We start from the raw sequence: 26672 nt of genomic DNA, 5'->3' as shown, positions 1-26672 counted from the left end.
CACACACTGGTTTATCCCTAGCTGCCAAGAAAACGCAGGCACAAACTGCTCTCCCTTCTGTCAGCCTACCAGCTGTGAGTGCTATCCTTTTCTGTTAGAAGGGGCTGCCCTCTTCACCCGTAGCTGGGAAGGGCAAACCATTCTCTGAAGTTGATGTCAGAGCTGGGAAAACCCTGCCATGATCCAGGAATGATTTTGTATTGTTCCAACAAGGACAGTTCCTTGGGGAAACACTCAGCACCACAGCCAGCTTCTGCTTTACAGTTCTTTGAGTTCCTTTGAGGTTTTGAGCCTCCTTTCTCCTTCTGCAACTCCCAACAGCCTTTTCCCCATGTGCATGATTTACAACTCTCCCCTGTTGTAGCAGTGAAAACCCAACCTGGCTCCACACCTGTACTTTATGAGCCTGTCCCAGGTCTCCCTCTTGGCCATCATGCCCTTTAGCAAACAGTGGGAATTCCTCACCATATGTAACAATTCTGTTGCTAGACCAAGAAAAGGATGATTTCCAGCCCTGAAAACCTCATCTTTGCCGGGAAGAGCCAATTCTTTGGCAGGGAGTTAAAGGACAGTAGAGTTCACAGGCAGAGAAGCCTCAATTTAGTACCACCACTGGTGGGCCCAGCTCCCATTGCCTTTTTTCTCTCACCACCAGGTAACAGGCTTCTTACACTACACAAGGGATGCTGCTGATTACTGAGTCCTTGTCCAGGAGCCGCTCCCTCAAACACACCCCACCTTGCAGTCATTGCCCACTTTTATTTCATTTAAAATCCGCTGTGTTAAATATTTTAGTTACAAGTTCTGTGTAGGGGGTAAGAGTAATAGACTCTGCAGGCACTAGCAACCCCCTCACCCCTCAATACATGTGTGCGCTATCAGATTAAGGACTGACCCCTCCCCCCAAAACCAGCACCCATGGGCTGGGATATACATTACAGTGAAAGGCCTGGCCCCCCCAGCTGTGTCTGCTGGAAGCAGGCCAAGCCCCTGCACGCAGGAAGCCAGCAGTCAGATCCACCACCAGTGAGCTGTGATTCAAGGAGAGTTGCTGGGGGCTCGTTCTCACCCCCATGTCAGGCCTGTAATGGTGAAAGGGTTGTCCCAGGAACAGTGCTACCTCCACAGAGGTCACGGGTGCTGCCCACCTGGACACGAACATTCACGCCACAGTGACCAGGCTGGTGAGAGACAAACAATCTCCAAGGGAAAGTAGGGGAGCTGCCGCCACCACGTTACTGTCTGTGGAGGGAGTGTAACTAGGGCACTGCCAGAAGCATGACACCTACCTCAAGCCCTGCTCTGGTCAAAACCTCTGCTGCAAGGAGCCTGGGGGTCCCCCAGACTGCCCTTGCAAGGCAGGTGAGTGTGAAATATTTTCAAGCAAAAAATGGACAGGACAGTAGCCTTTCCTTTCCTCTCCTTCCCAGGAACCTTAGTGCTAGGCAATAAAGCTGAACCCGTCATGGAGGGGCGGGGAAAGTACCCTAGCACGGTAGCAGCAAGCAGTTTCCAGTGGTATTGGACAAGCTAGAGGTGAGATTTTGGTGCTGTGAGGGAGAGGATGCTGTACAGATATCTCTGGAAAGGCAGTGCCATTCAGTGGTTGGCCCACTGCATGGCAGTTCTTGAGAGATACTAAACCTTCATTAAACAGAATAGGAAAGGAGGTAGGAGCTATCCCTGTAATTCCCTCTGGGACAGCTCTAATCACAGCGGAGGGAGAGAGACTGGAATGACCCTTGCCAGTTCCTGAATGCCCTGCATTGTCCCTGCTGGTGCTGTGGCCTGTCCTGGGTGGGTTGTGTGGGGGTGTGACTGCTCTACAGGTCGAGCAGCAGCACGCGGGGATCCTCCACCGCTGCCTTGATCTTGCGCAGGAAGGTCACTGCCTCTCTGCCGTCGATCAGCCGGTGATCGTACGTCAGCGCCACATACATCATAGGCCGCACCTCGATCTGAGAGGCAGGAATAAGACAAGGATTAGTGAGCTCAGCCCTACTGCCTGCATGATCCCCTCCTGTGAATTCAGGGAAGACCCTGAATCCAGGGCTCAAGCCCTCCTGGATTTGTACTGCCTGGCAGGATTACCTAGCCACTCACTCAAGCTTGGTCCACGCCACACACAAGACTAGGTCCCTTTGTGGAGCTGTTCCCTATCACAAAGGCTACAACTTCCTCCTCTCTGCACCTAACCAGATTATGTCCAGTTCCACCCCTCAGAGATAGGACAAGGCCCCCTGCACACCTAAGGCAAGTACAAGGGACAGCAGAGCTGCCCTACACCCATTAGTCTCTGCTTCTCCTTCACAGTAAAGCCTTTTAGAAGTTGACAACAATCCCTTAGAAAATATGGACTATGGTCCTCAACTCACTGAGCCCTTCCCTCTGTTCACTAAAACCTGCAGTGCAGGTCCACCTACCTTGCCTCCCACAGCCACAGGCCTGTCAAAGATGGCATGCATGCCTAAGATGGCAGACTGGGGTGGGTTAATGATAGGTGTCCCAAAGAGTGACCCAAAAACCCCTCCATTGCTGATTGTGAAAGTGCCACCGTCCATGTCTTCAATGGCCAGTTCGTTCTTCCGTGCCTAGAAGAAAAAGTAAGGTCTTAGAAAGCCACAAAGATCACAGAGAGCAAAGGAAAGGGTTTGGACATTCACTCTCTCCATAAATACTTATTGCAAGAGCTTCGCTTATTGATCTATTCAGCTGAAACCCAGCACAAATTAGTTGAAAATGCATCTGTCTTTAGAGCTGAACATTTAGTGGCTTTAGGGAAGGATTCTCTCGCCTTTGCTTCTAAGTCCTGTTTTTGCAGGAAACAAGACACAGGGACTTGTATCCCAGGGCAGTTAAGCCTCGGCCTCTAAAGACAAAGGTGAAGACACACCATGCCACTAATGCATAGTTTGTGGTCTTCTGAAAGGACAAGTAGATATAGGGCTGTCCTGGAAGGCACAGGCACAGCTACAGATGTAACTGGATCACTCCCCACAGCACAACTCAGTATGTTAGAGGTCCGAGATGACAACACAGAGAGACCAAATCAATTTGTGCCTATCCAGCACTCCCAATTCCTCCCATGCCTCCCCACCCTCTTCAGGAAAACCTCCAACTTTCCTTACCTTCTCCCCCAGCTCGTGGATAGCACGCTCTATGTCAGCAAAGTTCATGTTTTCTACATTCCTAACCACAGGGACCACCAGACCCTGTGGAGAACCAAACTGCATGAATAGCAAATTCACTGCAGCGACACACAGATAGCTATTATGGGGCAGGAGCCTGGCTGCAGACCCATAGAGTTCCTGCCTTACCCTCAGTGCACAGCAGGTGGTGGGAAGAGCTGCCTTGCGCCCTGGCAGCCTGACGGGAAACCTGGCATGACACACACCAAGGGCTGACACCATAAAGGATATCTTTGTCTTCATTAGCCTGTCTCATAAAATCAACCAGGTCTGTCTGGATCCAGCTCCACATTCATAAAAGCAGGTGAGGCACTGGACAGATTTCAGCTGCCACCTCTTTTCTCTGAGAAGAGTGGAGTCCCTTTATGCTGGGCCTCCCCTAGACTTTGGGAGCAGTGACAGAACTTCAGTCCTGGTCCAAACTCTGCCTCACAACAGAATCTTCTAATCAAGAAGGTAATTCACTAATTAACATCTGTATCTCCATTCCATACTCTCCCTGGAGAGGAACATTTCTGTGCAACAGCACAGCAGTGTTAGCCAAAGGACATGACATGCAAAGCTTTTACTATCTATGCTATACCCTCATGGATCCATGACAAAAAAGGGTTTCCCTAACTTAGCCCTACTCATTAACAACTGAAATCTGTATTGACCCTGTTACCACATCTCCTAGTAAGGAGGCAGAACACTCTTGGTCCACCATCTTCTCTCAAAAGCTATCTCAGCAGTCCACAATGTATTAGATGTCTCATTTACGCAATCAGTGTCATCACTTAATTTCTGCTGCAGCACAGTGCAAAGCTGAGTTGGCTCAAAGTATATGACAATCCCAGACCAAAGGCTGCAGGAAGCAGAGACAAAGCAACCAAGGTACCTACCCGAGGAGTTGCTACAGCAACACTGATGTCCACATAGTCCCTGTACACAATCTCTTTGGTCGTGTCATCAATCACTAGAAAGAGAAAAAAGTTGGGCTACACATGCAGTATCCAAGATCAAGGGTTCAACAGGCCAGAAGCAGCCACAAAATCATAACGACTTGCTCATGCCTAGCTTAAATGTAATTCCAGAGAAGAATAAGCCCTTGCTGCACCTGTGGGAGAAGCATCAGGATAGACAGAGGAAACCCAGTCCACATAGGTCAGCCCTCAGTTATTTTCCCTTGGTTATTCCGCTCCTCTAGATTTCAGCAAGCACCTCTGACACTCCCAGGAACTGCGTTGTGCCTACAGCAGCTACATGTACACCAAGCAGCAGGCTCTGCCCTCTGTGGGCTGCATACGCATGGCCCCAGTCCCACTCCTGGCCACCCCTTCCTAACAGAGCCCCCCTTGGCAAGCTGTCCTCTATCTACCTGAAATCAGCTGCAGCACGCAGGACTGTCTCCCTTTTTCCTGTGTGTTTGACTTGCTTGTCCAAGCTATTAGTCCTGCCATGGACCTGGCCATCTGTCTTCCCCAACTCCGTCACATTCACTGGTGAGACATGCAACTCACCAGCAAGGGTCACCACTCACCTGCATTCACAACAGGCTGGTCCTGCAGAGCAAAAGCTGCAGCTTTCACAAAAGCTGACATGAAACCTAGCTTCAGGTTGTGCTTTTTCAGGAAGGTATCCTTGTGTACAGCTCTCATCTCCCGGATGTTGCTGCAAAATGCATGATAATGCTGGTAAGCAGGGAGTCCAAGAAAACACTGTTCCCTCACTCTGTAATAGATTTCAGTGCCAGCCCCAGGGACTGCAAACCTGCACCAAGTGGGAAACCATCACTCTGCTGGAAAACCCTTCGAATGTCATAGGTACTGAACGTGGCTCTAAAGCTCCTGCCAAAGGATCAACATGACAAGGTTAACCTGCATGGCTCACACTGCCAGGCACAGAAACATGATGGGGCATGGCACATTTCCTTCTTAGGCTTGATGTTGCCACTGATTCTCCAGGTAGGAGTGCTCATACCCATGCGGAATCACAGACAGCAACTGCAGGTGTGGCTGGGCTGACACAGAAGGGTGAAAAAACAGGAAATGCCAAAAGCAAAAAAGATGCACAAAGGAAAAGACCTCAATCACTCTGCAAGTCCAGTACCATCCAGCACAACACCACTTCTGTATCTAACTCTCTGAGTTGACTCTGGGAGTTGAGTGAATATGAAAGAAATCTTCCCTGGTGCTATGGTAGTAGGTGCCAGCCCAATCACAGCTCTCAATCAGACTAATCACGTTTTCCCACTGTGTCTATTTATCAAAATTGAGGCCATTTACAAAAAGTCAACCAAGCTGTGGCTACAAGCTCTGCCTATTCCAGGCTAACACCAGACGCTGTGGAATTGCATGGTCCATCCCTCCTCTCTTCAGACACCTTGAGTCTTTGAAGAGACAGTTTCAGCAAGGAGCATGGTTCTCCATGGTTCAGTGTTTGTTTTCCTGTGCCTAACCTTGTTTAGAGCTAGGATTACTGCCCAAAGACATTAGTGCCTCCCAAGACACAACTGCATGACTGCAGCAATGAGGAGGTGATTTGCTATGAAACTGTCTCATTATGGCCTCCTCCTTTCAGACACTGACTCCCATGGGAAGCAGGAGGCCCCAGCACAGGTCCTCACAAGTCAACCTCCCAGCAATCTATCCAAACTAGATTACGAGATGCAATGAGAGCCCTATGCTGGCGTAAAGCGACACCTCAATGAGCCTCTGAGAGGAGATAAAGCTGCAGCACTTCCCTCTAATCAAGACTATTTTGCCAGTCTTATTGTTCTGAGACCCAAATATTTACATGTTTTGTCTTAAGGAGCAGAATAGGATTACACAAGGCAATTTGATTTGGGCACAATTTCCCCTTAATGCACTGTAACACAAGCTGCCCACCCTCCAAAGCCATTAGTGCGTTCAGTCCACGCAAGCACTTGAGTCAGGAGACCCCCACCTGCTTGGAGGGGATGGGGAAGGATGCTAGTTTGTCTTTGGAAAGCTGTACCATCTGACAGCAGAGACCTCGGACCTATGCAATGCTCACCCAAAAGGCTGATGAACCCTGGAGAACCACCTCACTGGGAATTAAAATACCTCCAAAAGCAATAACCTGGCGGGGTGGTAGAAAGCAGATGCTACATCTTGCTGTCTTCTAACAGCCATTAAACAAATGATACTAGTCCCTCCTGGTCTTCTGCTTAACATTTACCAGTGCCCCACCAACAAGCACACAGAAGAGGAAGCAGACTACCCCTTTTACAAGCAGCAGATGACTCCTGAGGAATAATAGGAAGATAAGTACCCCTCATACTGCAACACTAACATGGCCCCAAAGAAGCTGTGCAGACTGTGGTACACACCCAGGAGAGAGGTCTCAAAAGACATGTTGCAAATCTCTCCAAAGAGAATCAGCAAGGTTTTGACTGCCTTCATCTGTTTCTACTCATAAAGGGAAAAAAAGGTCTGCTCCTCACCTCATATCGATCTCATTGAAAGTGGTCAGCATGGCACAAGTATTCTGAGCCTCTTTCAGCCGCTGAGCAATACGCTGGCGCATCCTATTCATTTTCACCTGAAAATTAAAAAGGTATAAGCAGAAGCTGCCTCAAGTTCATCCAAGGGGCAAAATACACAAGAAACTCAAAAGGTCCTTCCCTTGCCATCTAGCTGACTATTAATAGATGCCTAGGACCAAGGTTTTCACTCCAGGTCTCCCAGAGGAGCATGATGGGCTGAGGAGTTGATTTCACTGCTCAGGTCAACACACAGTTCACTTGAAAAGCAGTGCTGAAATGCATCACTGTATTCTGTGTTCCTTGGGACCTCCAAGCATGCCTAGCTTTCCAGCATGTGGCTAATGTGAGAAGAGCAAGACTGCTAAAAAGCAGGTTGCTCAGCCATGTTCTCTTAAGAATGCACAAGGCAGCTGCAGCAGCCTCAGCCCTTTGCTGAGGGCTTGTGGACAGACCAAGCAGATCACATCAAGTCCTTCTGTCCTCAGTCAGCAGAGCTCAAGACAAGACTTTTGCCTAGAAAAGACCTGTATCGGATTGGTCCTGGCTCTTCCTCCACCCCACCTGTAAGTGGTTCCTCATGCAGAGAATTTCCCCATCTGTCACACTCACTGAGCTGGGTGTGTACAGGTAGATATGAACACATCCGGAAAGCTCAAGGCTTATGCCAGAACAGATTATCACCCAGCAACAGAAGCGCTGGCAAGGTCCCATTCCCACAGCTTACCCTATGCTCTGATCTGACACCTTTGGTGGGCGCTGCCTCCCCAGGAGGGGCTGCTGCTGGGGCTGCAGCCGGCTTCACCGCAGACACTGAGGGGAAAAAAAACATCAGTCATAAAGGGAAGTCATGTAGAAAAGCTCTGAGGTAGAAAGCACGTTCGAGCTCCTTGCTTAAGCAATGCAGCGCAGGAGCAGCCTTGCACTGGGCTTGGACAGTTCCATGAGCATAGCTGAGCTCTCCATACTGGAGCATGCAGGGGAATAATGCAGGAGGCCTTCGCCATAGATGCCAGACTGTTTGCAGTCTTTAATCTTACATGCTCTCCACAAAGAAGAGAGGCTTGAGAACAGGAACGATCAGCTGTTGTCTCACCTGGTTTGCTGTCAATGGGCTGAGTTGACACAGGCGGCACTGGTGGCATTGTTGTGGGAATTGGTGCTGCAGGAGGGGGAGGGGGAGGAGAAGGAGCAGCTGCAGCTACAGGTTCAGGGGCTGAAGGAGGAGGAGGGGCTGCTGCTGGTTTAGCCTTGGCAGGAGCAGCTGAAAGACAAGGAAGAACCATGGTAAATGCAACAGCTTCCAGTGCCAGGGATCTGAGAGTCCAACCAACTTGACAAAAGTTAACCCTCCAGCAGAACCAATCTGATGAAACCCTCCAGCAGAGTGCCTTTATGTTCTCAGCACTACTGAATGACAAGAGTCACCACAAGAGAAACTCATGGTGAGTTTCACACATCAACACCCTTGATCTCCTCGCTGTCCAGGAGATTGGATGCTACAAAGAAGAGGGCACAGAAGGGAGTTTTATTAGGGGAATTCTCAGCTAGTTTTAGCTTAGAGCTCAGTCTCCTCCTGAGGGAACAGAAGTTCCCCCCTCAGAAGAATAAAATTATGCTTTTCTAATGGACAACAGAATAGGAGAATTTTCTTCCAGCTACAGAGGCAGATGGAGGAATTATTTAACCTCTCTCAGGATCCCTCTAAATGCTTTCCTTTCATCTTCAGAAAAAGATTGGTGGAAACAGGAAGGCCTGTGCAAGTTACACATGCCTGACTTACCTCCAGTTTTCCTGAGTTTGAACAGAGGTGTCCCTCCTTCCACTTTGCCACCATCGGGTACCAGAAGGGCTTCAATCACACCAGCTGCTGGGGCTGGAACTTGCACTGATGTCTGAAAAAAGAAAAATCAGTGAAATTCCCCCAAACATTGGATGGACAACAAGTGCCCAAGAGAAGATGCCAATATCTGCAGATATGCATTGTAACTTGGCACAGAGAGCAGCTATGTCTCACACCATTTGCACCAGTTTTCACACTCTCCACCAAGATTTTGTGCCAATGAAGTTTCAGGAGATGCTGGCAGTGCAACATATAGCCTGATCTCCAGGGTACAGTCAAGAACTGACCTGCTGCCAGAATCTTCCTGACAGCAACACTGAAAGCAGAACTTGGTAGAGAATTTAGCAAGAACTTCAAAGCTTAACAGTCCTTTAAGGGGTGGGTAAATTTAAAGCCTAAATTTAAAACAATTTGAAGACAACCTATGGCTTGCAGATTTCTTCTTTGTTTAAACACAAACAGGTTTCAAAGCTTAGAGCACTCCTGGAATTGGAAGGAGAAGTGGAAATGCACCTCCAACAAACATCAGCACCACTGATAATTAATCAAATGTATGAGTAAGGAAGAATTATTAAAGAATTCTCACTCAAGGAACAGCCAGCTCTCATAGTTGATGAGAAAAGCTTTTCTCCATAAAGGGAGCAGGAGACACAGTCAGGGCCTGCAGGCTGTAGGAGCTCTTAGCAGGAGAGGAACCATACAGGGTATCTGCTACAGAACTAGAAAAAGTTTTGGTCCAGAAAACTCCTACCTTGTCTGTTTCAATCTCACACACCACTTCATCTTCCGCCACTGTGTCTCCAACAGCTGAATGATAGATATGAAGACCACTGTGAGGAGGGAGGTGTGCTCTGGCCTCCCCTCTTTACCCACAGCAGTCTCCCACACTAACCCAGAATTTTTTCACCTCAGCTCTCCACAACTTCTAAAGAAAAGACTAGCTCAAACAATCAATCCACTGCACAGATAAGAGTCTGATTCCAGCTTAGACATCTCCCTTCACCCAACATCACCCATGACTAGGAGTGACAAGGCAGTAACTGCAATCCTCATCCCTTAGGAGAACTGCAATTAACTGCCCCATTAGTCACAGACCGAAAGGCACACAGCAGGCTGTCAACCAGTGAACTACAATGCATCCCTGAGCTGTCCAATGCAGCAGCAATGGTGCTGAGAATTTCAGGGAAGAGGCAAGTGCTTACCTTTCTCCCACCTGACATCTCCTTCTGTGACTGACTCTGCAAAGGCTGGTGTGTTCACTGTAACCACGTCATCCCCTGTGAGAGAGACAGATAGATCTGGATGCATTCAGAGCTCAAAACTTATGGCATTGCTTGTTCTTGTCATCACAATTCTGCTTAAGGGGGTAGGTCATCAGACATCAATTGCTGGCCTTCTCTTTGCTTCAACACTGATTAACATTTAAACAGCAGAGAAATTTCTATTTGACTGAAAGTCACACTGTGACAGGAATGCCAGACAAAATCCTTAGGGCCCCAGGGATATAAACCCTCAGCTGTCCATGCAGGTAGAACAGCAGTGAGCCATGACCAAGGATGGAAGGTAGCTTCAGCTGTTGTCAAGACAGCAAGAGGTACCAAAAGAAGCATACTGCTAACTCCTGACTTTTTACTTACTACGTACTGCAGTGGTTCTGAAGTACCGGACAGTGAAGACACTGGAGCTATTTACTCTGCAGGAAGAGAGAAAGGTATGAACACAGAAGTAAGTTCCTATGCAGGATGCTAGCACCAAGCTCAAGTAAAGAATTTACATTTGCTTAACTGATGTGAAAGGCTGCTTATCTGTTCCGATATATTTTTTCTAAGGGACTCCTACTTACTGCTCAAGCTGCAACAATCCAGTAAGAAAGGAAACATCACATCCTACCATCATTGGTGCTCTCAGAAACTCAGTAAGAACTGACACGCATGGAATTTTAATTTAGGCAGACAACTCAATGGAACCCCTGTGGTTTAAACACTGATTAAAGGGTGACCAGACAGCCCACCCTATGTACAAGACTAGTGCAGTTACCATTTTTTTACTTCCAGATTAGGACTGTCATCTCTACAGAAGCTGTTAGATTGCTCCAAAAAAAAAAAAAGGAAAAGCACCATAAATTGCCTATGGCAACACATCCGAGAGACAGATATTTCTCTCCACCATGTTTCTTCACAGGGAGCTGGAAATTCCAAGCATTCCAAAGCATGATTTTTATATCTACTGACATCACATTTGGAAAGCTGAAACAAACATGCTTTACCATTTCCTCTAGCACAGGCTACTTCATACAAACAGACCAGTACTTCAGGCTTTTATGCATGTGCTCTTATGATTATTTACCCAAATACATTTTTACAAGACCACCTTAGCAATGCAAACCCTGTCATAGGAACAAGAGCTCTGTAAATGACCCCATTTCTCCTGACAGAAAACCGATCAGAAGACCATCATAGAGCAAACAACACCTCTAGTCACCAGTTTCCTGATTCCTGTCCCTTCCCTGCCCTTGGTATCTGGTTTCAGACAAAGCTTCTTTTCAGTTCCTGACCTGCAAAACCTAGATTTTGTTAGGGCTATCTCCTAAGATGTGCAAAAGGATTTCATGACAGCCAACCACATTCTGTTTCTCAGCCCCCAAATCTTTTCATGGCTAGAGTAGCCCCAGTCTCTCCACATTACAGCTTTCCTGGGGATACTTACAGAAGCTTCCTGCTGTTTGTGTAAGCCAATCCCTGGCTCCCAGCCACACCTGTGAATGAGAAAGGAGTTACCCCACAGGAAAGTTATCCAGCCCTTAAATGTCCCTGTCAGGTAAAAGAATGCAGAGGACACCAGTGTCCACCCTGAAAGAAGCTTGGGACTAATAGCCATGCAGAGACACCTCGGTGCCATCAAACCTGCCCGGAGCTTGCCAGGAACAGTGGTCTTGCCTTCATCTAGATTTACTGGGATGGAAAAAACAGTTATATCTTGATCTCAAAGCTAATAAGGATAACTTTGAAAAGGGCAAACTAAGCAGCAGCCACCTCACTCAGAAGGAAACCAGGAAACAGTCATGAGGAACACCTCCAGGACTGCTGAGTACAAAGGGCAGGAGCGAAGCAGCCCCCTAAGAGGCACCTCCCAGGAAGCCTCACAGTCGCATGGACAGGTAAGGAGGAAGAAAGAATGAAAAGAGGGTGTAGGGCAGAGTAGCCAGCTACCATCATTCCTCTTCTCTGTCCACCCCCTTTCCAGAGAATTTATTTTCCAAAACTCAAAATAGTACTTGCATAGCTTCTCAGTTTCACATACCCCACTGTCCCCTTCCCACACTGCTCACGTGCCCTGACATTGCAATTTTTATTATGAACTGAACTCCCGTCCTTTGTCTCTTATAGGGTACTGGGCAATTTTCCAGACTGATCTTAAAGAGAGTCAGAGTAGTAACTGGAGAGTATAATTATCTCAATTACACAATGCCAGAAGGAAGAACCATTTCCCCATTTGTTTTTTTTTTTTTTTAAAGCAATATAATTTTTACACCATCTCCTACTAAAGAGCTGAACTGGAACTCTAGAAACCAAAAAAGGTAAGCAGATTTAACTGGTTTCTCAAAGTGGAATCAGAAGTGAGTGATGTAATGCTATATAAACACAGTACAGCTAGAAGAAACAGAGCTCTAACGAAAAAACAGTTTAGGCACCAAAGTAGAGTTCACAGGTGAACCAGATTTGATACATCACAGCATTCACCTATCATTGCCAAGGGAGTTTATTAGACACCTAGGGCTCTGCAACAGCACATGCTTCAAGCACTGCAGTGCTTGAAATACTCGCCAAAGGGATCGGGCAGCATGTACATTCTGCAAGGGAGGCACTCAGAAACTTAGCTCATTTCACTGTTTCTTCATTACATGACTGATTGAAATAAACCCCAATAAAACCTATTACCAACCTCCATCATCAGCTCTGTTCTTTCTAGGTAGTTTGTAAATAAAAGCATTAGACTCACCAGAGAGAGAGCATCTTGCCAGAGTACAGTTCCCCTGCAAGAGAGAAAAGGATCTATCAGTGTTACAAGAAGACAGACCCATCCTAGGAGGACTTTGGTTTTTCCATGAGATCTGAATCAGACACAGGACCCACCATTCCCATGCTCCAGTCTGCAGGCATGCTACTTTCCCATAGTGTGCTAGAGAAGGAGATGGTGAGAGCACCTATACCCTTCTCTTTGGTTTGACTCCTTCGAGGGTGCTTTCTGGTGACAGTGATGTTAAATTTGATGCTTTTGGTTTTCAGCTGTGGCTTCAGCTGTTTTGACCTTCTCATGCACACTTTCCTCTTCAAGAAGGAACAGATTTCTAATAAAATTTGCTATGAATAAAAAGGTCAAGGGTAGCTACTGGATATGACGAAAAAACATCCCATGATGTTTACTCCTACAGTCACAAATGCAGCATCTAGGGTTTTTCAAAATTTGTTCTAAAGTTATGGAGCCTTTGAACTCCAGAAGGCCAGAATTGCTCTCAATGGTAAAATTTCTACCACTATCAGTAAGACAGGAATTCCACCTTCTTTTGATGTTTCACTGCATACCCACGTAATCATTGACTGCACTCCTAGCTCACCATAACATCCTCAAAAGACACTTCAAAGATATTCCAGTTACTTTCCCTATTGTTATTATACATTTCTCTAGCATCAAACCTCAATGTCTGGAGAACCTAAGAACTCATTAAAAGCAACAGGAAAATATCACAGTGACTAAAATGCAGTTGACTGGTTTAGAACAAGTCAGATACTCAAGAGCTCAAAGCACCCTTATCCTCCAGCTAAGGAAAGAGGTAAAAGTCAGATTTCCTTCACACCTTCAATATCTGAAGTCTGCATATAAGCCCTGATTTCAGCTTCAGCAGAGCATGCAGGACAGGATATAACTGATCTTAGATATCAGAATAATTTGGGGAGCTGTGTGGTAAGACAACATAGAGACTTAAGCTTGGCACACCATCTACAGGACTGAGTGCTGTAGCATAAAAAAATATATTCAGTGTATAGTTCATATCAAAACTACTAACAGGCCTGGAATTGATCCATTGGCAGTTTAATTATCCAAGACCAATGGATTTGGTCTCTTGGATATTCACACAGAGTCAACTCAGTGATAGATGGGCATTTCAAAAGGGTTATGATTAGCTGTGCCGAGGATGCAGGCAGCGAGGCTGACTTGTTCCTAAGGTCCAGCACAGCACCATGCAGCTACTCTGCTTTCTGGTCCACTGCAGAGATCAACGATCCTGGAACAACAGTCCTGCAAAATCAGCTTCTGTCAGGGCTCACTGGAGCCCCTGCCCCAAGTCTACCTGGGGAGGGAAAGCAGGAAGCACTGTGCAGACTTTGCAGAGTCATCTTGAATGCTACGATGCTTAATCTTGGTGCAGCACTGGCCCCTGCTAACTCAGATCTGGTTTGTGTAGAGCCAGGCCTAAGCCAAGATCAGTAAGACAAACTTCAACTGAACTCCACTGGGTCAGCTATCTAAAGCGCCACAATCCTCAGCACATATGGTAGTTCCTGTGTTGATCAAATTCTTCCCACTTTCCAGAGTGTCCCAAATAGAATACCATGTGACCTAAGTTCCCCTCTGCCCACTAATGTTTTCTGGGTGCTTTATTAAAAAAGTGGTTAAGGGCATTCCTAGCATGCTAAAAAAATTAATTGTTAAGAAAGGAACAGCCTCAGAATAAAGCAAAACCAGACAATTTTATTTGCTCAGGACCAGTTTACTGTGAAGTTAAAACAAAAAAAAAAAGTTCAGAAGGACTGTCCTAAAAACAAATCGCTGTGAGAAAACACATCTGCAGCTCTCTTCCCAAGGCGCCAAGTCTGTGTTTCACAACTGCCGCAAAATGAAGGAAAAAATCGGTTCCACTCTATCCTTCTATTTTCTAGGTTAAGAAATGAGGGAAAGAGCTCAATGTGAGGAGGAAACCACTAATGAAAAATCCTGAGATTTCTCTGGCTTGCATTCTGCAGAACTGCCGTGTCCCTGCCTTTTAACTGTGGTACCTCAGAGATGACATGCAGCTCCAGGAGATGCCTGATAGAGCTGTTCCCCTTCCCTTTTTCCATGAAGGAATCACTGTGATTGCATCTGTTCTGGTATCACCTGGCTAAATCTGCCTGCTATTGGAGCTTTACAGTGAAAATGGAAACATTTTGGTTTTGCTACCTGGCATTAGCACTTTGGGTCATTTTAAAAAGACAGCCTTCGCTTGAAGAAAGAAATCTTAGTCTAATTAGCTAGTGACTCATGTATCAAGTGATTAATCTTTCCCCCTCGTTTCACAAGACTTCTCAGAATTGTTTTTACAACTGCTATTATGCCAAAAGTGACCTTGGTACACATCGTCCCAGGCCACACCTTTCAAGGAGCCATCACCTTCCAGTAGGTCACTACACACTGAAATAAATTATGGAATACATCAGCTAAAGCAACAGCCTGTATACCAACAGTGAGATCAGGGACCAGTTCAGGTAAGAACTTTGATGAACAGGACAGTGCAGCTCATTTCAACAGAGGCAAAACAGAAGCCCAGTGCTGGGCAGCTCCAACAACAGGCAGAGCATCAATCACTTCTCCAGCCACGGCTTTTTCAGAGCAAAGCAAATGCAGGTTCGACAAGGATGAGCACAAACCCCTGCTGCACACGAAAACCCCACTGCAAAGCCTTCATGCATATCAACACTATTATATATAGCATGGGGGGCAGATGTCAAGGTGGGATGGAGATAACAATGCTAAGTGGTGAAGGATACTGTTACTAAGACAACAGGCTGAGAACTCCTCCAGCAGAGAGGAGGATCAAACAGGGAAGAAAAAGTTCTTTACAAACACCTTTCCAGATAAACAGGACTTGATTATCAAAGCACCAAATGCAGCTCCTGATCAAACCATTCTTTTTCAGACTAGCTCTTTTCTGGACTTTTTCAGGTCATCCTTCAACGGCTGCCTGCCCCTGCCCTGACTCTTACATGCTACAGGCTATTGATGCACATTCATGATTTCTACTTGATATATGAATTCAGGACCTTTTTCTCTTTTACCAACCGTCAACCCTTCCTCACCCTCACTGACTCTACTCTTCTCCCATTCAACCCTCCGTTTCTGAATTTTCTACATGTCTACTGTTCTCACTTTTGCCATCAGAAGTTTGCCAAGTTCTGGCATTTCTTTCTGTTTCTCCAAAGAGCTTGTATTATCCCTCTCTCAGAACTTACTTCCCATATCACTGCTCAAATGGAAGCCAAACTACCACTCAACTTTTCCAGTACAACTAACAGGTTAACTAAAAGTATCTCACTTTCCTAGCACTCGGCTAAAACCTCCCAATTTGCCGCTTAGTTCTGTTTTGAATAGTCCATCTGACTTCTCCCCTTTTCTGTATAATTGCACAGCACCACTGAGAGCTGACAAAGTGTAAATATTGCTAAAATGCCACTTAAGTTAGCTTGTTTTAAACTGCACTATAATCAATTTGTATCTACATATATGTATAACAAACTATACTATACAGTTAGCTATAAGTTGTTTGTAGTGCAGTTTTACATGTTTATAAACACAAACCTATTTGTCAAGCCCAAAGACAAGCATTTACCACAGAGCAACCCTATGGGGAAGCATAACATAGTTAATCAGCTGTCAACACTTGCTCGCCTACATTTATACAATGGCTAAAATCAAGTCCCATGCTCTAAGGCTCCAGCTGGTCACCTGGAAGAGAAGTGGTATTTTTCCTCCTGTAGGTGTGCACGTACATGTGTGCACAAAAGGCTGTGCATGTTTGCTATTTAAACGGAAGATGTGTCCAGGAGTCATCGAACACAGGACCCAGCTGGCCAAGGGCAGCCCCAGGGTTAAGCTGCCATCGGGCTCTGCCACCCGCGGTGTCGCCAGCGCAGGTCACCGCCGTTTGCCACGGTTCAGTGGCTGCTCTGAAGGCCGAGCACAGAAATCATAAACCAAACCAGACACCGGTTCGTTGCCGTTCCTGCCCCGGGCGGACCCCGCCGGGGGGTCTGTGCCAGCGCAGGCCAGGGGCTGCCAACAGCGGGGGCCCCAGACGCTGCAGCCGCCGGCGGGCGAGGGCGGCGGCGATCGGAGGCCCTGCCCGGTGCCGCCGCCCTTCCCGCCAGGCCGGGCCTGGCCGGGCCGGGCGGGGCGGTGTCGGGGCAGAGGCACCCGCTGAGAAGGGACAGCGTGGCGCCCACCGCGGCCGTTGCAGGGGCAGCCCTGCCGCCCCTCCCCGTGCCCCGCCGGGCCGTGCCCCGGAGCGGCGGCGCCGGGCAGCAGGGGACGCGTCCCGGTGTCCTTGGCGCCGCCGACCTCGCCCGCCCAGCCGCCGCCCTCCCTCGCTGCTCCGCTCCCCGAGGCGCTGCCCGCGGGCCGTACCTGTCGCAGGGCGCGCAGCGAGCGGCCCAGCGCGCGGCCGAGACAGCGGGACCGCCAGAGCGGCACCATCGCGGCGGCGGCGGCGGCAGCGGCGGGAGGGGCCGCAGGGCGGACACCGGAACCAGGCCCCGCGCGGCACGGAAGCGCGCGGGGCCGCACCAACCGCCCCAGGGCGGGGGGAGCGCGGTCGGAGGGGCGGAACCATCGCGGGAGGGGGGGGGGGGGGCAGAAGGAGAAGAGGGCTGAGGGCAGGGACAGGGACAGGGTGGGGACGGGGGTGTAATTGTAATATTCCTACGTATCACCAGATATGTAATAATAATATACATATATAATAGGTATGTATATATATACCTATAAACACATACATTTGTGTATATACATATTATTACATGTCATAATATATGTACTTGTAATAATAAATATGATAAATACGTAATGATAAATAATCCTCTGTATTACCAAAGAGTGCCGTTTCATGACACACTTCATTGAACCAGCTTCAGATTGCTGGAGGGCAGCTGTACCAGTGGTTTTCCTGCTCATCGTGGCAAACCATGGGGCTCATGTGGAATGACATTGCCACAAGCGTCAGCCACTGGGATGTTGCATGGTTAGAAATGGGCAATGAAGTCATCTCCCTGTGGCAAACTGGCAAATGAGTCGACTAGTAAGCCCTGTTCCTCAGATGCGGTCTGTATGCTGAAAATATTTGAGAATCCCCCAGCTAGTTTCTGTTTTCTGCCTGCTTCCAGGCAGGGAATCACTGGTGGGAGAAAACCCAATGAACCTATTTGCAGAACCTGAGAATTAGCCTGGGATAGTTATAAACGGCTGTCTTGCAGCCAGGCATCTCTCAAGGAGCCAAGTCTGGGTTATGCACATGTCCTTAATTTATCCATTGCTTAATAATATATGAATGGTGAACTGCAACCTTCAAAATATGGGATCATTTCCAAAGGAAAGAAGTTGAATAAAAATCAACAGGGGATAGTCCCTGAGGCTTTGAGGATGTGATGACTGCTTTAATAAAAGGCAACTGAACCAGAAAGGCTCTCTGCCAGGGATTTCTCTGTGATCTGTTTTTTGACCACCTGATGTCAACTGCTTTTAACCACAGCCTCCTCTCTATCCAGTGAATACCCTAAACATTGCCATGATCAGTAAGCATGTGAAGGCAAAGCAGATGAAGTCCCAGGAGTGGCACATGTGGCTCGGCTTTTGTCCGCCCACCTGCAGCTCCTGCACGAAGTTAAGCATCTGACAACCACACGTGCCCCTGGGGCAGGTAGTTTGTCCTGGGGCTGGTGTTAGGGCGTGCTCAGCTGGGAGGGATGCCAGCCCTGCGGGCTGTGGCACTGTCTCTAAAGCACCCTGTGACAACGGACCCTGTATTGCTGCTCTTCCTGTGTTGTCCTATTTCTTGGCCATGTCCTACACTGCAGACCTCCAGTTCAGCCAAAACGCATCTGTGTCCCCATGGTGGGGGAAATGCCTGGGCGCTTTCCATGGGAGATGGGTAGCACCTGGGCTCTGGGCCGGCTCCTTCCTTGCCTGTGGCATTGCTTGTCAGTCTGGTGTATTTGCACTGTCTCACCAGCGGTTCACCATCCTGGGTCCGGGATGGGGTTTCCAGGCCAAATTGTAGGGAGGAATTGCTCTTCTGGCTCTCTGCCCACTTGGGCAGCCAGCGGTTCAGCAGCAGCCCTTGCCTGTCTGACTCCAGGGGCTATGAGTGTGGGAAATGGCCGCGGCAGGGAAGGTGGCTGGAACCTGATGCTGGACCTGACCTCCTGGATGTCCATCTGCATATTCAGAAGTCGTTCTCAGCTGGTTGGCTGCCTCCGGCCTCCCCACTCCCTCTTTAAAGGACCTGAGCGCAGCAGGAGGACGCGCTGGCTCTGCAGCATCCCACGGCCCCTGCCTGCGGGACACTGCAGGACACTGCGAGACACTGCTCCCCGTGCCCCTGGAGCCGAGGTGAGTGGGGCGGAGAGGTGTGAGCTGCAAGGGTTGGGGACTGCCGGCTGAAGACGGGGGGATGTGGCGGCTGGAGAAGGCTCTGGGGCATTTGCAGTGCTGGAGGGGTGGCATGGCTGTCTCACTGAGGGGCACCTGGGGAGCCCATGTGGGTTGGCTCCAGTCTTGGAGAGGGTACACTTGCCTTCTCTTCTAAGCATCTTCACTTCGTTCCTCAGTCTTTTTCTTCAGGTAAGAGGAGCCTCGGCTGCTTTTTAGTGTTCCAGAAGGTGGCACTGGTGAAGGCTGGTTGTAAGAGTAGGAACTGAAGCACGCATCTGCTAAGTTGACCAGGAAAGGGCTGCATCAGCAGGAGCAGTTTGCTTGGGGCAGCACCTCCTGGTCCCTGCGGTGCTGGTGAGGCTGTGAGGGGGAAATGAGGCCACCCACAGCGAGCTGCCACAAGCTGGGACCGCAGGCTCTGCTCCCTCCCTCCCTCCAAATCTCCAGCAGAAAGATGGTGGTGCTGGAAACCTTAAGCAAGTGGAGGGCTCCTTGCTAGCTCTGAGTTGATCTGCTTACAAGGGGTGTATTGCCTCGGGTTCCTGGGGCTGGGAAGCCTCAGCACAGGGGACAGGCAAGCTCCCTGACCTTGCTGTTGAACACACTAGAGGTGAGGAATTGTGAGCAAGTGCCAAAAGGTGTTTCTGTCACAAAACAAGTGAGGTAGCAGGACTGGCTGTCTTGTGCCCATGCCTTTGCAGAAAGGCTTAAGGGGGGATGGAGTCTATGGCTGCAATGTGTTTGCTGTGTGACTTTCTTGGATGAAGCTGGCATGCTAAGTGGCAACTGCAGGCAATGGTGAAGCTTGTTACACCAGGGCCAGGTGTGATGCTGAGAGCTGCCAGCAGCCTGGCCTTGCACCGGCCATTGATAAACTGAGCAGTTTGAAAGCCCCCATAACAGACTGTTAGGAAAATGAAATCCTACTGGTCAAGAGGGGTGGGTAGACAACACAGGAGAGCAACAAGTGGTGTCAGATAACCCAGAAAAGACCTGGTTTGTAAAGACTAGAGCTCCAAAAATGGTAGAGCTCTCCTAGACACCTGCCTGGAATACAGGGCTGTTTGAAGAAAGGCAACCTGCTAAAAAACAGTGAGAAGAAATCCATTTTCTACACTGCCTGGAGGACTCGCCGTGGAGCAGACAGTCATGGGGACAGGAGACTGATGGTGTTGAAAATGATCAGACATTTCTGGGTATAGCAAAAGAATCTCAGACTTTAAAGATGTCTGGAAAACACACAAGCTGTCCTAATTCAGTGGTGCAAAGCTGCTGCTAATTAATGTGGATGAGAAAGAAGTATCCCAGAGGAACAGTTACTATGTAATTGCCCAGGATACGAGCTTTTACACCTTCTTTTGAAAAACTGCCTGAGTGAGGGAATGAGTGGAGGGGGTGGATCCCTGAGTGGAGTCAGCATGACTATATTAAGCCCAGGGCTGCTGGCTCAGTAGTTTTTCTCTTCCTTGATAATCCCTATCCCCATTCCTTTTATTCATTGTTTTGCCAAGCACTTAGGAACCCTGTGCTGTGTTAGCCTGAACATCTCAGTGGGTCCCGCTCGCAGCAGGTCACATCACACTTTTACCCTCGCTGTGCCCCTTTCCACCAGCCTGTTTGAGCTGGCCCAGCCCCCCAGTGCTGCCACCCATCCCCATGCCCTGGTGGCTCTGCTGGTGGGTGCTAGGGGCTGGCAGAAACCAGCAGCAACCATGCCCTGGTGTGAATGCCTTCACCAGGGATGCAGCTGCTGTTCTGTGCTCTGTCAGCACCCAGGAGCACCCAAAACCACCTTTGCCCAGGCATATGTGGCAGAGGGTGCTCACCTGGTGCTCACCTCCCTTGTACCTGAGTCCACAAGCTCAGAAGGGAGTTTCCTCAAATGCCTCTGGTGTGGATGCAGCTGGCGGTGTGTTGCCAGGCACATCTGGGGCCCAAACCAGGTAAAACGTACTCTGGGCACAATGAATGCCTGGCTGGTAGGTGGGAGCTGTGGCAGTGCCCAGGGCATTGCTGCTGTGGTGTGACATCCAACAGCCTGCTCATAGGTTTTGCAGTGCCTGGAGGTTTCTGCCTGGGTCATTCCCTGGTGAAATAGTTTTTGCAGGGGAGCAGTGATGCCACAGAAATCTGTGAGGAAAAATATCTGGCCATGTGCATGGAGAACTGCTGTACGAGGTCCCGTTTCTTGCTCTTTCTCCAGTTCCACACTGCTAGCAGGCTGAAACATCTAACACCTGGGAAGCCTGCTAGTCTGACACTGGAAATGATCCCCAACCAGCTGAAGGTCAGCTCTCCAGTTTCCAGGCAGGAAGAAGACAAAATGGATGGCAGGACTGGCTTTGAGCAGGACAGAGGCCATGCCACTTCAGGGCATGGCCAGGGGCTGAATTCGGAGCCCTATTTCCAGACTGACTCTCTCTTGCCTTCCTCCAATGCATCCCTCATATCACAGTTCCTCAGCCACCCGATGTTTGGCAGGAGCCTGGATTCCACCATCCTTTTCCCTTCCTCTCAGGCAGTTGCCCTGCCTCAGGACAAGTGTGGTGCATCTCCTGGAGAAGGAGCACAAGCCCTGGCTTTCCCCAGGACCCGTGCCTCGGCTCCCATGCCCTGTGCTGGTGATGGGGACCAGCTCTCCAACCAGCACCTACGAGCCAAGAGGGCCAGGGTGGAGAGCATCATCCAAGGCATAAGCCTCCCACCAACCCCTCAGGCATTTGACACCAGCCTGGAGGCAGCTTTTAGGCATGAGAGGGAGAGAGGTAGTGAGATACCCCCGGAGAACAAGAGGAAGCCGAGGGTGCCCCAGCAGGGCCTGGGGGTGGCTGGACAAGTGGCCCCCATGGGTGGCAGCTCTCATGCCAAGGGCTGCCAGCAGCTGAAGGAGCAGCTCTGCTTTTTAGAGCAGCAGCTGAGGCGGCTTCAGGAAAAGTTCTACCAGGTCTATGACTCTGCAGATGCTGCTCAAACCCAGGAAGATTCCGAGAAAGTGCAGCCACTTCCTGAAAGGCCTAGAGACAGACTGGATAAGGACAGTGCCACTGTCACCAGCAACCCCTGCAAAGCACCTCTCTGGAGGAGCATCCTGGAGGTGTGTGGGCTGGAGGAGGACGAGGACAAATATGATGCAGGTGGCCTGCCCATGGCAGTGAGGGTCCTCTCGCAGGCACTGAAGCATGAGCTGGCCGGGGTAACGTCCCAGGTGGTAGACTCTGTCCTGAAGACTGTCTGGCCGAAGGCAGCCAGCCACCTCCAGCAGCAGCACAACAGCTGCCTGGTGCTGAGGCCAGATGCCAGGAGAGAGTATTTTACTGGTGGGAAATGCAGAAAGCCACTTGCTAAGCCATCTCCCATGAATGCACCAGGCTCACTGGGCTCAGCTCAGGCTAAAGTCCTGCCAGGAACTTTGGAGAAGAGCCCGGGCTCTCATGCTGGCTCCTTCAGTTCAAAGGGCATCAGAAAATCCTCTCAGATACCCAGCATGGGTTATTCACTGGGCCCGGTCACCCCTGACCAGGACAGCCAGCTGTTGAGCCAGCTGTTGGACTATGGCCAGCACAGCCTCTGGGGCACCGACTCTCGTGGGAGCCCATCTGCTCTGGAGAGGTGTCCTCCAGAGCCCCTCAGCTTACACTGGGGAACCGTCAAACTGAGGTCATCGGTCGTGAGACAGCAGCAGCACCATCCCCTACCCCTGAGCCCTGCCAACATGGAGAGTCTGGCACTGCTGCCGGCTGGCAGGGATGGCCACAGCGACCTGCCAGCTGTGATGGATGGAGCACCCTTTGCCTCGACTCAGATATCCTTTAGGGGCAGCTAGAGAGGTCCCTGGAGAATGTGGTCCCCTTGTCCTTTGGAGCCACAGCTTGGCACAGCCCCTGCCAGTCTGTGCAAGGCCAGGGTCCCTGCTGCTCCACAGGGGGCTAAAAGGGTGTGAGCAAGAAAGAGGTCCTAAGCCATTCCGGGGCACTGCTGGTCCTCAAGGTTGGTTAGATGCTGTAGCATAGCTGTGGGTCAGGAGCTCCCAAGCCTGTTCTTAGGCCATACTAGTGGTCCTGTAATCCTATGCTATGAACAGGTGTCTCATGAAAATCCCTGTTCCCATTAGCCTGTACAGTGCCAGGGGACCATTAGCTTCTTCAGGGATGCTGAAAAGGAAATCCAGTGGCTGCCCAGCCAGAAATGAACCCCCTGTGCCCTGCTGCCAGGTTGTGGGGAGGAGTTGTCATGGGCACTGGGTATGTGTGTGTCAGGGCTGGTGCTCAGGGACACGCTGAGCTGGGGGGCTGCTGCGTGCAGGTTTTCCTTGACCCCAAGGCAGATGCAGGAGGCGCTGACCCCTGGCCACCTGAAGAAGGCCAAGCTGATGTTTTTCTTCACTCGCTACCCCAGCTCCACTCTGCTGAAGACCTACTTCCTTGATGTGCAGGTAAAATGGCAGTACCCTGGGCTGATGCCCCCATGCAGTGTGGCACTTAGCCTGCCTCACTGGGCAACCATGAGGAAGCGGCTACTCTTGTGTTTCCCTGCCTTGCTGGCAGGAGCCAGGGGACAGCACCCATTTCAGCATGGGCTGCCCTGGAGCAGGTGCTCAGGGCTGTGGCAGAACTGGGTTGCCAAGTCTTCACTCTGTGCAATTGAGGTGTTGGGATTAAAGCATATCATGAATGTGTCTTCCCACTTCAGGGCAGCTGAGATCCAAATCTCGGCGGGGAGAGCACTGTGGACACCCCTGTGTCATTGTCCCAGCTGGTGTTTTGGCAGGCCTGAGGCAAGGCTGGGTTTGGGCCAGGCCAGAATTGTGTAGCGGGGTTTGTGGGGGCTCATGCGTAGGAAGGCTCCAAGCTGACATAACTCATCCTCCTTCTCTCCCTGCCAGTTCAGCCGCTGCATCACCTCCCAGCTCATCAAGTGGTTCAGCAACTTCCGTGAGTTTTACTACATCCAGGTGGAGAAGTTTGCCCGACAGGCCCTGCTAGAGGGTGTTGCGGATGCTTGCACCCTCCAGGTCTCCCGCGACTCAGAGCTTTTCCGTGCCCTTAACATGCACTATAACAAGGGGAACGACTTTGAGGTGAGGAGGGGGAGCTGGGGGATAGGGATGGTGGGGTTTGCAGGGGTAAGGAGGAGCCAGGAACGTGGTGGTGCCATGGGCTGATGCCCATCTTGCTGCAGGTGCCAGGGCGGTTCCTGGAGGTGGCCAGTCTGACGCTGCAGGAGTTCTTCAGTGCTGTCAGGGCGGGCAAGGACGCCGACCCCTCCTGGAAGAAACCTATTTACAAAATCATTTCTAAACTGGACAGCGACATCCCGGAAGGGTTCAAAGCTGCTGGCTGCTCCCAGGAACTGCTCCACAGCTGAGTCTCTGTGAAAGCAGCCCCAGGTCCTGTGTGCAGCCATCATGCGTTTAGTACCTCATGGGCACTGTGCACGGCATACGTTATTCAGAGTACTCTCTCTCTGACCTGTAAGACAGCTCCTTGCTTGAGGCCTGTCACTTGCCTCAGGAGCTGGGATTTTATGCTGTGTTTTCTATTCCCCTGCTCAAAGCCAGTGGGGACCTGCAGAAGGAAGAGACAGAGATGAAGCCATCAGGTTGGAGCCTGGGAAGTTGCCCTCCCCCAGCTCTCCCCGTGACCTTGGCTGAGCACCTTCCTTCTCTCTTCCAGAGGGCCACAGACCAGAGCAAACAGACCTGCTGTTTATAAAGCAGACAGATGTCCTAGTAGTGGGCAGAGTTTTCTTGGCACAGCAGACTGGTGGATGAGCCTGGTCCAACAGCACAACTCAGTTTCTGTCCAGATACAACACACCAGTGTCCAAAGAAAACAGCTGGTGAATTCCAGCATTTCAAGCACCCCAAGGGGATAGCTGACTCTGTCTGGGAGATGTAAAACCAGTGTTTATTGTAGCCAGCACAAACAACATTCCCCCCTGCCTCTCCTGTGCTGTCTGACAGGAGTTTGACACACCTCAAACAGCTGTGTACTGTGGCCAAGCAGTTGAGTGTGTGCTGGTTGCAGGACTGACTGCTTCCCAGCAGTGTTATCCGTGATGCTGGAAGAGAGCAGGGTGCATGGCTGGCACCGCTCAGCACTGCAAACAGCCCCTATCAGCCTGGGAGGACCTGGGAGAACAGTCCCACATTAAAAACTCACCCATGTCCCCTCACATCACGTTTCTGCAGGCAAAACTGCCCCAAGTATCTCTACTTTGCAACATGTCCATGATGAAAGAGAAGCATGCTATTTGGGACCCATCAGTCCCTATGGGTTTAATACAAGCTGGGGAGCTGGGCCCTGAGATCTGCAGCCCCATTGATGTAGTAGGTGTAAACCCAAAGAGGTTTCTTTACCCTGTGACCAGGACTCAGTGGCCACTTTTCCATGTGATAGAGCATGGCAAAGCATTTTCTGTTAAGGGCTCTCTAATCCTGACAGAGGCGGCAATGGGGAGGGAAAGGCTGTGAAGAGGAGGGAGGTCCTGGGAGAGGCACAGCAGGGAGAGCAGCGATGTGTAACTGTGGATGAGGAACAACATACACATGCAAAACTCCCAAGGAGAAGAAGACTGGGAGGAGGCCAAGATGATTTTGGGTGTGCTGCAGTGTCAGCTGTGTACTAGTGCACAGCAAGTGACTCGGGAGAGAAAAATCACAGCTCTGGTATCAGAAGAGTGCATGGGGTGATCTGTAGGCAGGGCATCTGCAGGAGTAAGGAAGTGTGTGGTATCATCAGGGCATGATGAGAAGGCTCTGGAATAGGGGCAGTTTTACAGTGGTTCCCCCCATGGCGAGTGTGGCCACCCAGATTTCCTGCCTCTGTTTGTATGTTTATTTCTTCAAGTTTGTATATTTTACAACATCAAATTTACTTGACTAATTTTTAAATAAACACATGGTGTACATTACCCTTTTACATCCCTAGAGACTTTTTTGATGACTTCTATTCTAAAGCATTACACTGAGAATTTCTTGCTTCTTGTTGGGAAAAGACTAAGACTGCAGCAAAAAGGCTTAGTCCACCTGCTGGCATCTCTGTGGGGCCAAGCAGCCCCCACTAGCCAACATTAGCTCCTTTAAACCCCAGTGCCTCGTGGTCATTATGCTCTGAAGTGCAACTTGTTGGGAGGATCAGGAATGGGGGGCTGGAGGCAGATGGAGCCATATCCCAAAGCTTAGGGGTGCCAGACTCAAATGTTCAACATCCACTAAGTGCTGCTTGTGCTGTTTGTGCAGGCAATAACTACCTCAGAGCTTAAGTAATGCATTGGGTAGGCAAAAACAACACTGCTGAAAAAGGAAATGATGGCCTGGCTCAGGGAAGGGTCAGTAAATTCATCTGGCCATATAATTAGGGAACGTAAGATACAGGTGTACTGGAGGCATCATGCTGACACAAAGCCACTACAGCTCCCTGGGGGGAGCAGTTTCATGCTTCCTCTGGTAACATGCAAGTTCATGAGTGTCAGTAAATCAGCAGGTGGGGGGCTAAGGCAGTGCCCTAAACCACAGTCATGCAGTGGCTGAGGTTGTAGGGGACCTCTGGAGATCATTTTGTCCAACCTCCTGCTCAAGCAGGGCCACTGAGAGCTGGTTGTCCATGACCATATCCAGACAGCTTTTGAGTATCTCCAAGGAGTGAGACTCTACAACCTGATCATTAATAAAGACGTTCAGAGGATTGCACAAAGT

At 49.7% G+C, this 26672-nt stretch overlaps 2 protein-coding genes across 3 annotated transcripts; one reads left to right on the top strand and one right to left on the bottom strand.

Moving 5' to 3' along the window:
- Positions 1-739: 739 nt before the first annotated feature.
- DLST (dihydrolipoamide S-succinyltransferase) lies at positions 740-17102 on the bottom strand. 2 transcript variants are annotated; one of them, XM_064658754.1, is made up of 16 exons: positions 16955-17034; positions 16277-16497; positions 12515-12548; positions 11222-11270; positions 10153-10208; positions 9718-9792; positions 9267-9322; positions 8456-8567; positions 7769-7936; positions 7400-7485; positions 6634-6731; positions 4708-4838; positions 4070-4143; positions 3129-3212; positions 2424-2591; positions 740-1958 (listed from the first exon to the last, which is right to left on the bottom strand). In XM_064658754.1, the coding sequence occupies exons 2-16, from the start codon at positions 16379-16381 to the stop codon at positions 1824-1826; spliced, it is 1431 nt and encodes a 476-aa protein (XP_064514824.1). In that variant the 5' UTR covers positions 16382-16497; positions 16955-17034; the 3' UTR covers positions 740-1823. The 2 variants fall into 2 exon arrangements, with proteins under 2 accessions (XP_064514824.1, XP_064514825.1); XM_064658755.1 differs by lacking the exon at positions 16277-16497 and having other exon boundaries at positions 16955-17102.
- A 3543-nt stretch (positions 17103-20645) lies between these two features.
- Positions 20646-25888, top strand: PROX2 (prospero homeobox 2). Its single transcript, XM_064660061.1, is given in 4 exon segments — positions 20646-22791; positions 23170-23408; positions 23859-24092; positions 24095-25888. Coding segments are annotated over 4 exon segments (2382 nt in total). The 5' UTR covers positions 20646-21128; the 3' UTR covers positions 24341-25888.
- Positions 25889-26672: the final 784 nt, after the last annotated feature.

The sequence above is a fragment of the Pseudopipra pipra genome, chromosome 6 (assembly GCF_036250125.1).
Source record: "Pseudopipra pipra isolate bDixPip1 chromosome 6, bDixPip1.hap1, whole genome shotgun sequence".
In the NCBI taxonomy this organism is placed as follows: Eukaryota; Metazoa; Chordata; class Aves; order Passeriformes; family Pipridae; genus Pseudopipra; species Pseudopipra pipra.
The sequence above is the reverse complement of the archived record's forward strand: the minus strand, read 5'-3'. Positions and strand labels throughout refer to the sequence as shown.

Bases quoted from the DNA above. Each gene is read 5' to 3' on its own strand.
- DLST (XM_064658754.1), bottom strand. From the start codon at position 16,381: ATGACTCCTGGACACATCTTCCGTTTAAATAGCAAACATGCACAGCCT. The intron at 10,209-11,221 runs GTAAGTATCCCC...CTCTTCCTGCAG, and splicing joins ACAAACAGCAGGAAGCTTCT to AGTAAATAGCTCCAGTGTCT. The intron at 1,959-2,423 runs GTAGGTGGACCT...CCTGCCTCTCAG, and splicing joins CTGTGGCTGTGGGAGGCAAG to ATCGAGGTGCGGCCTATGAT.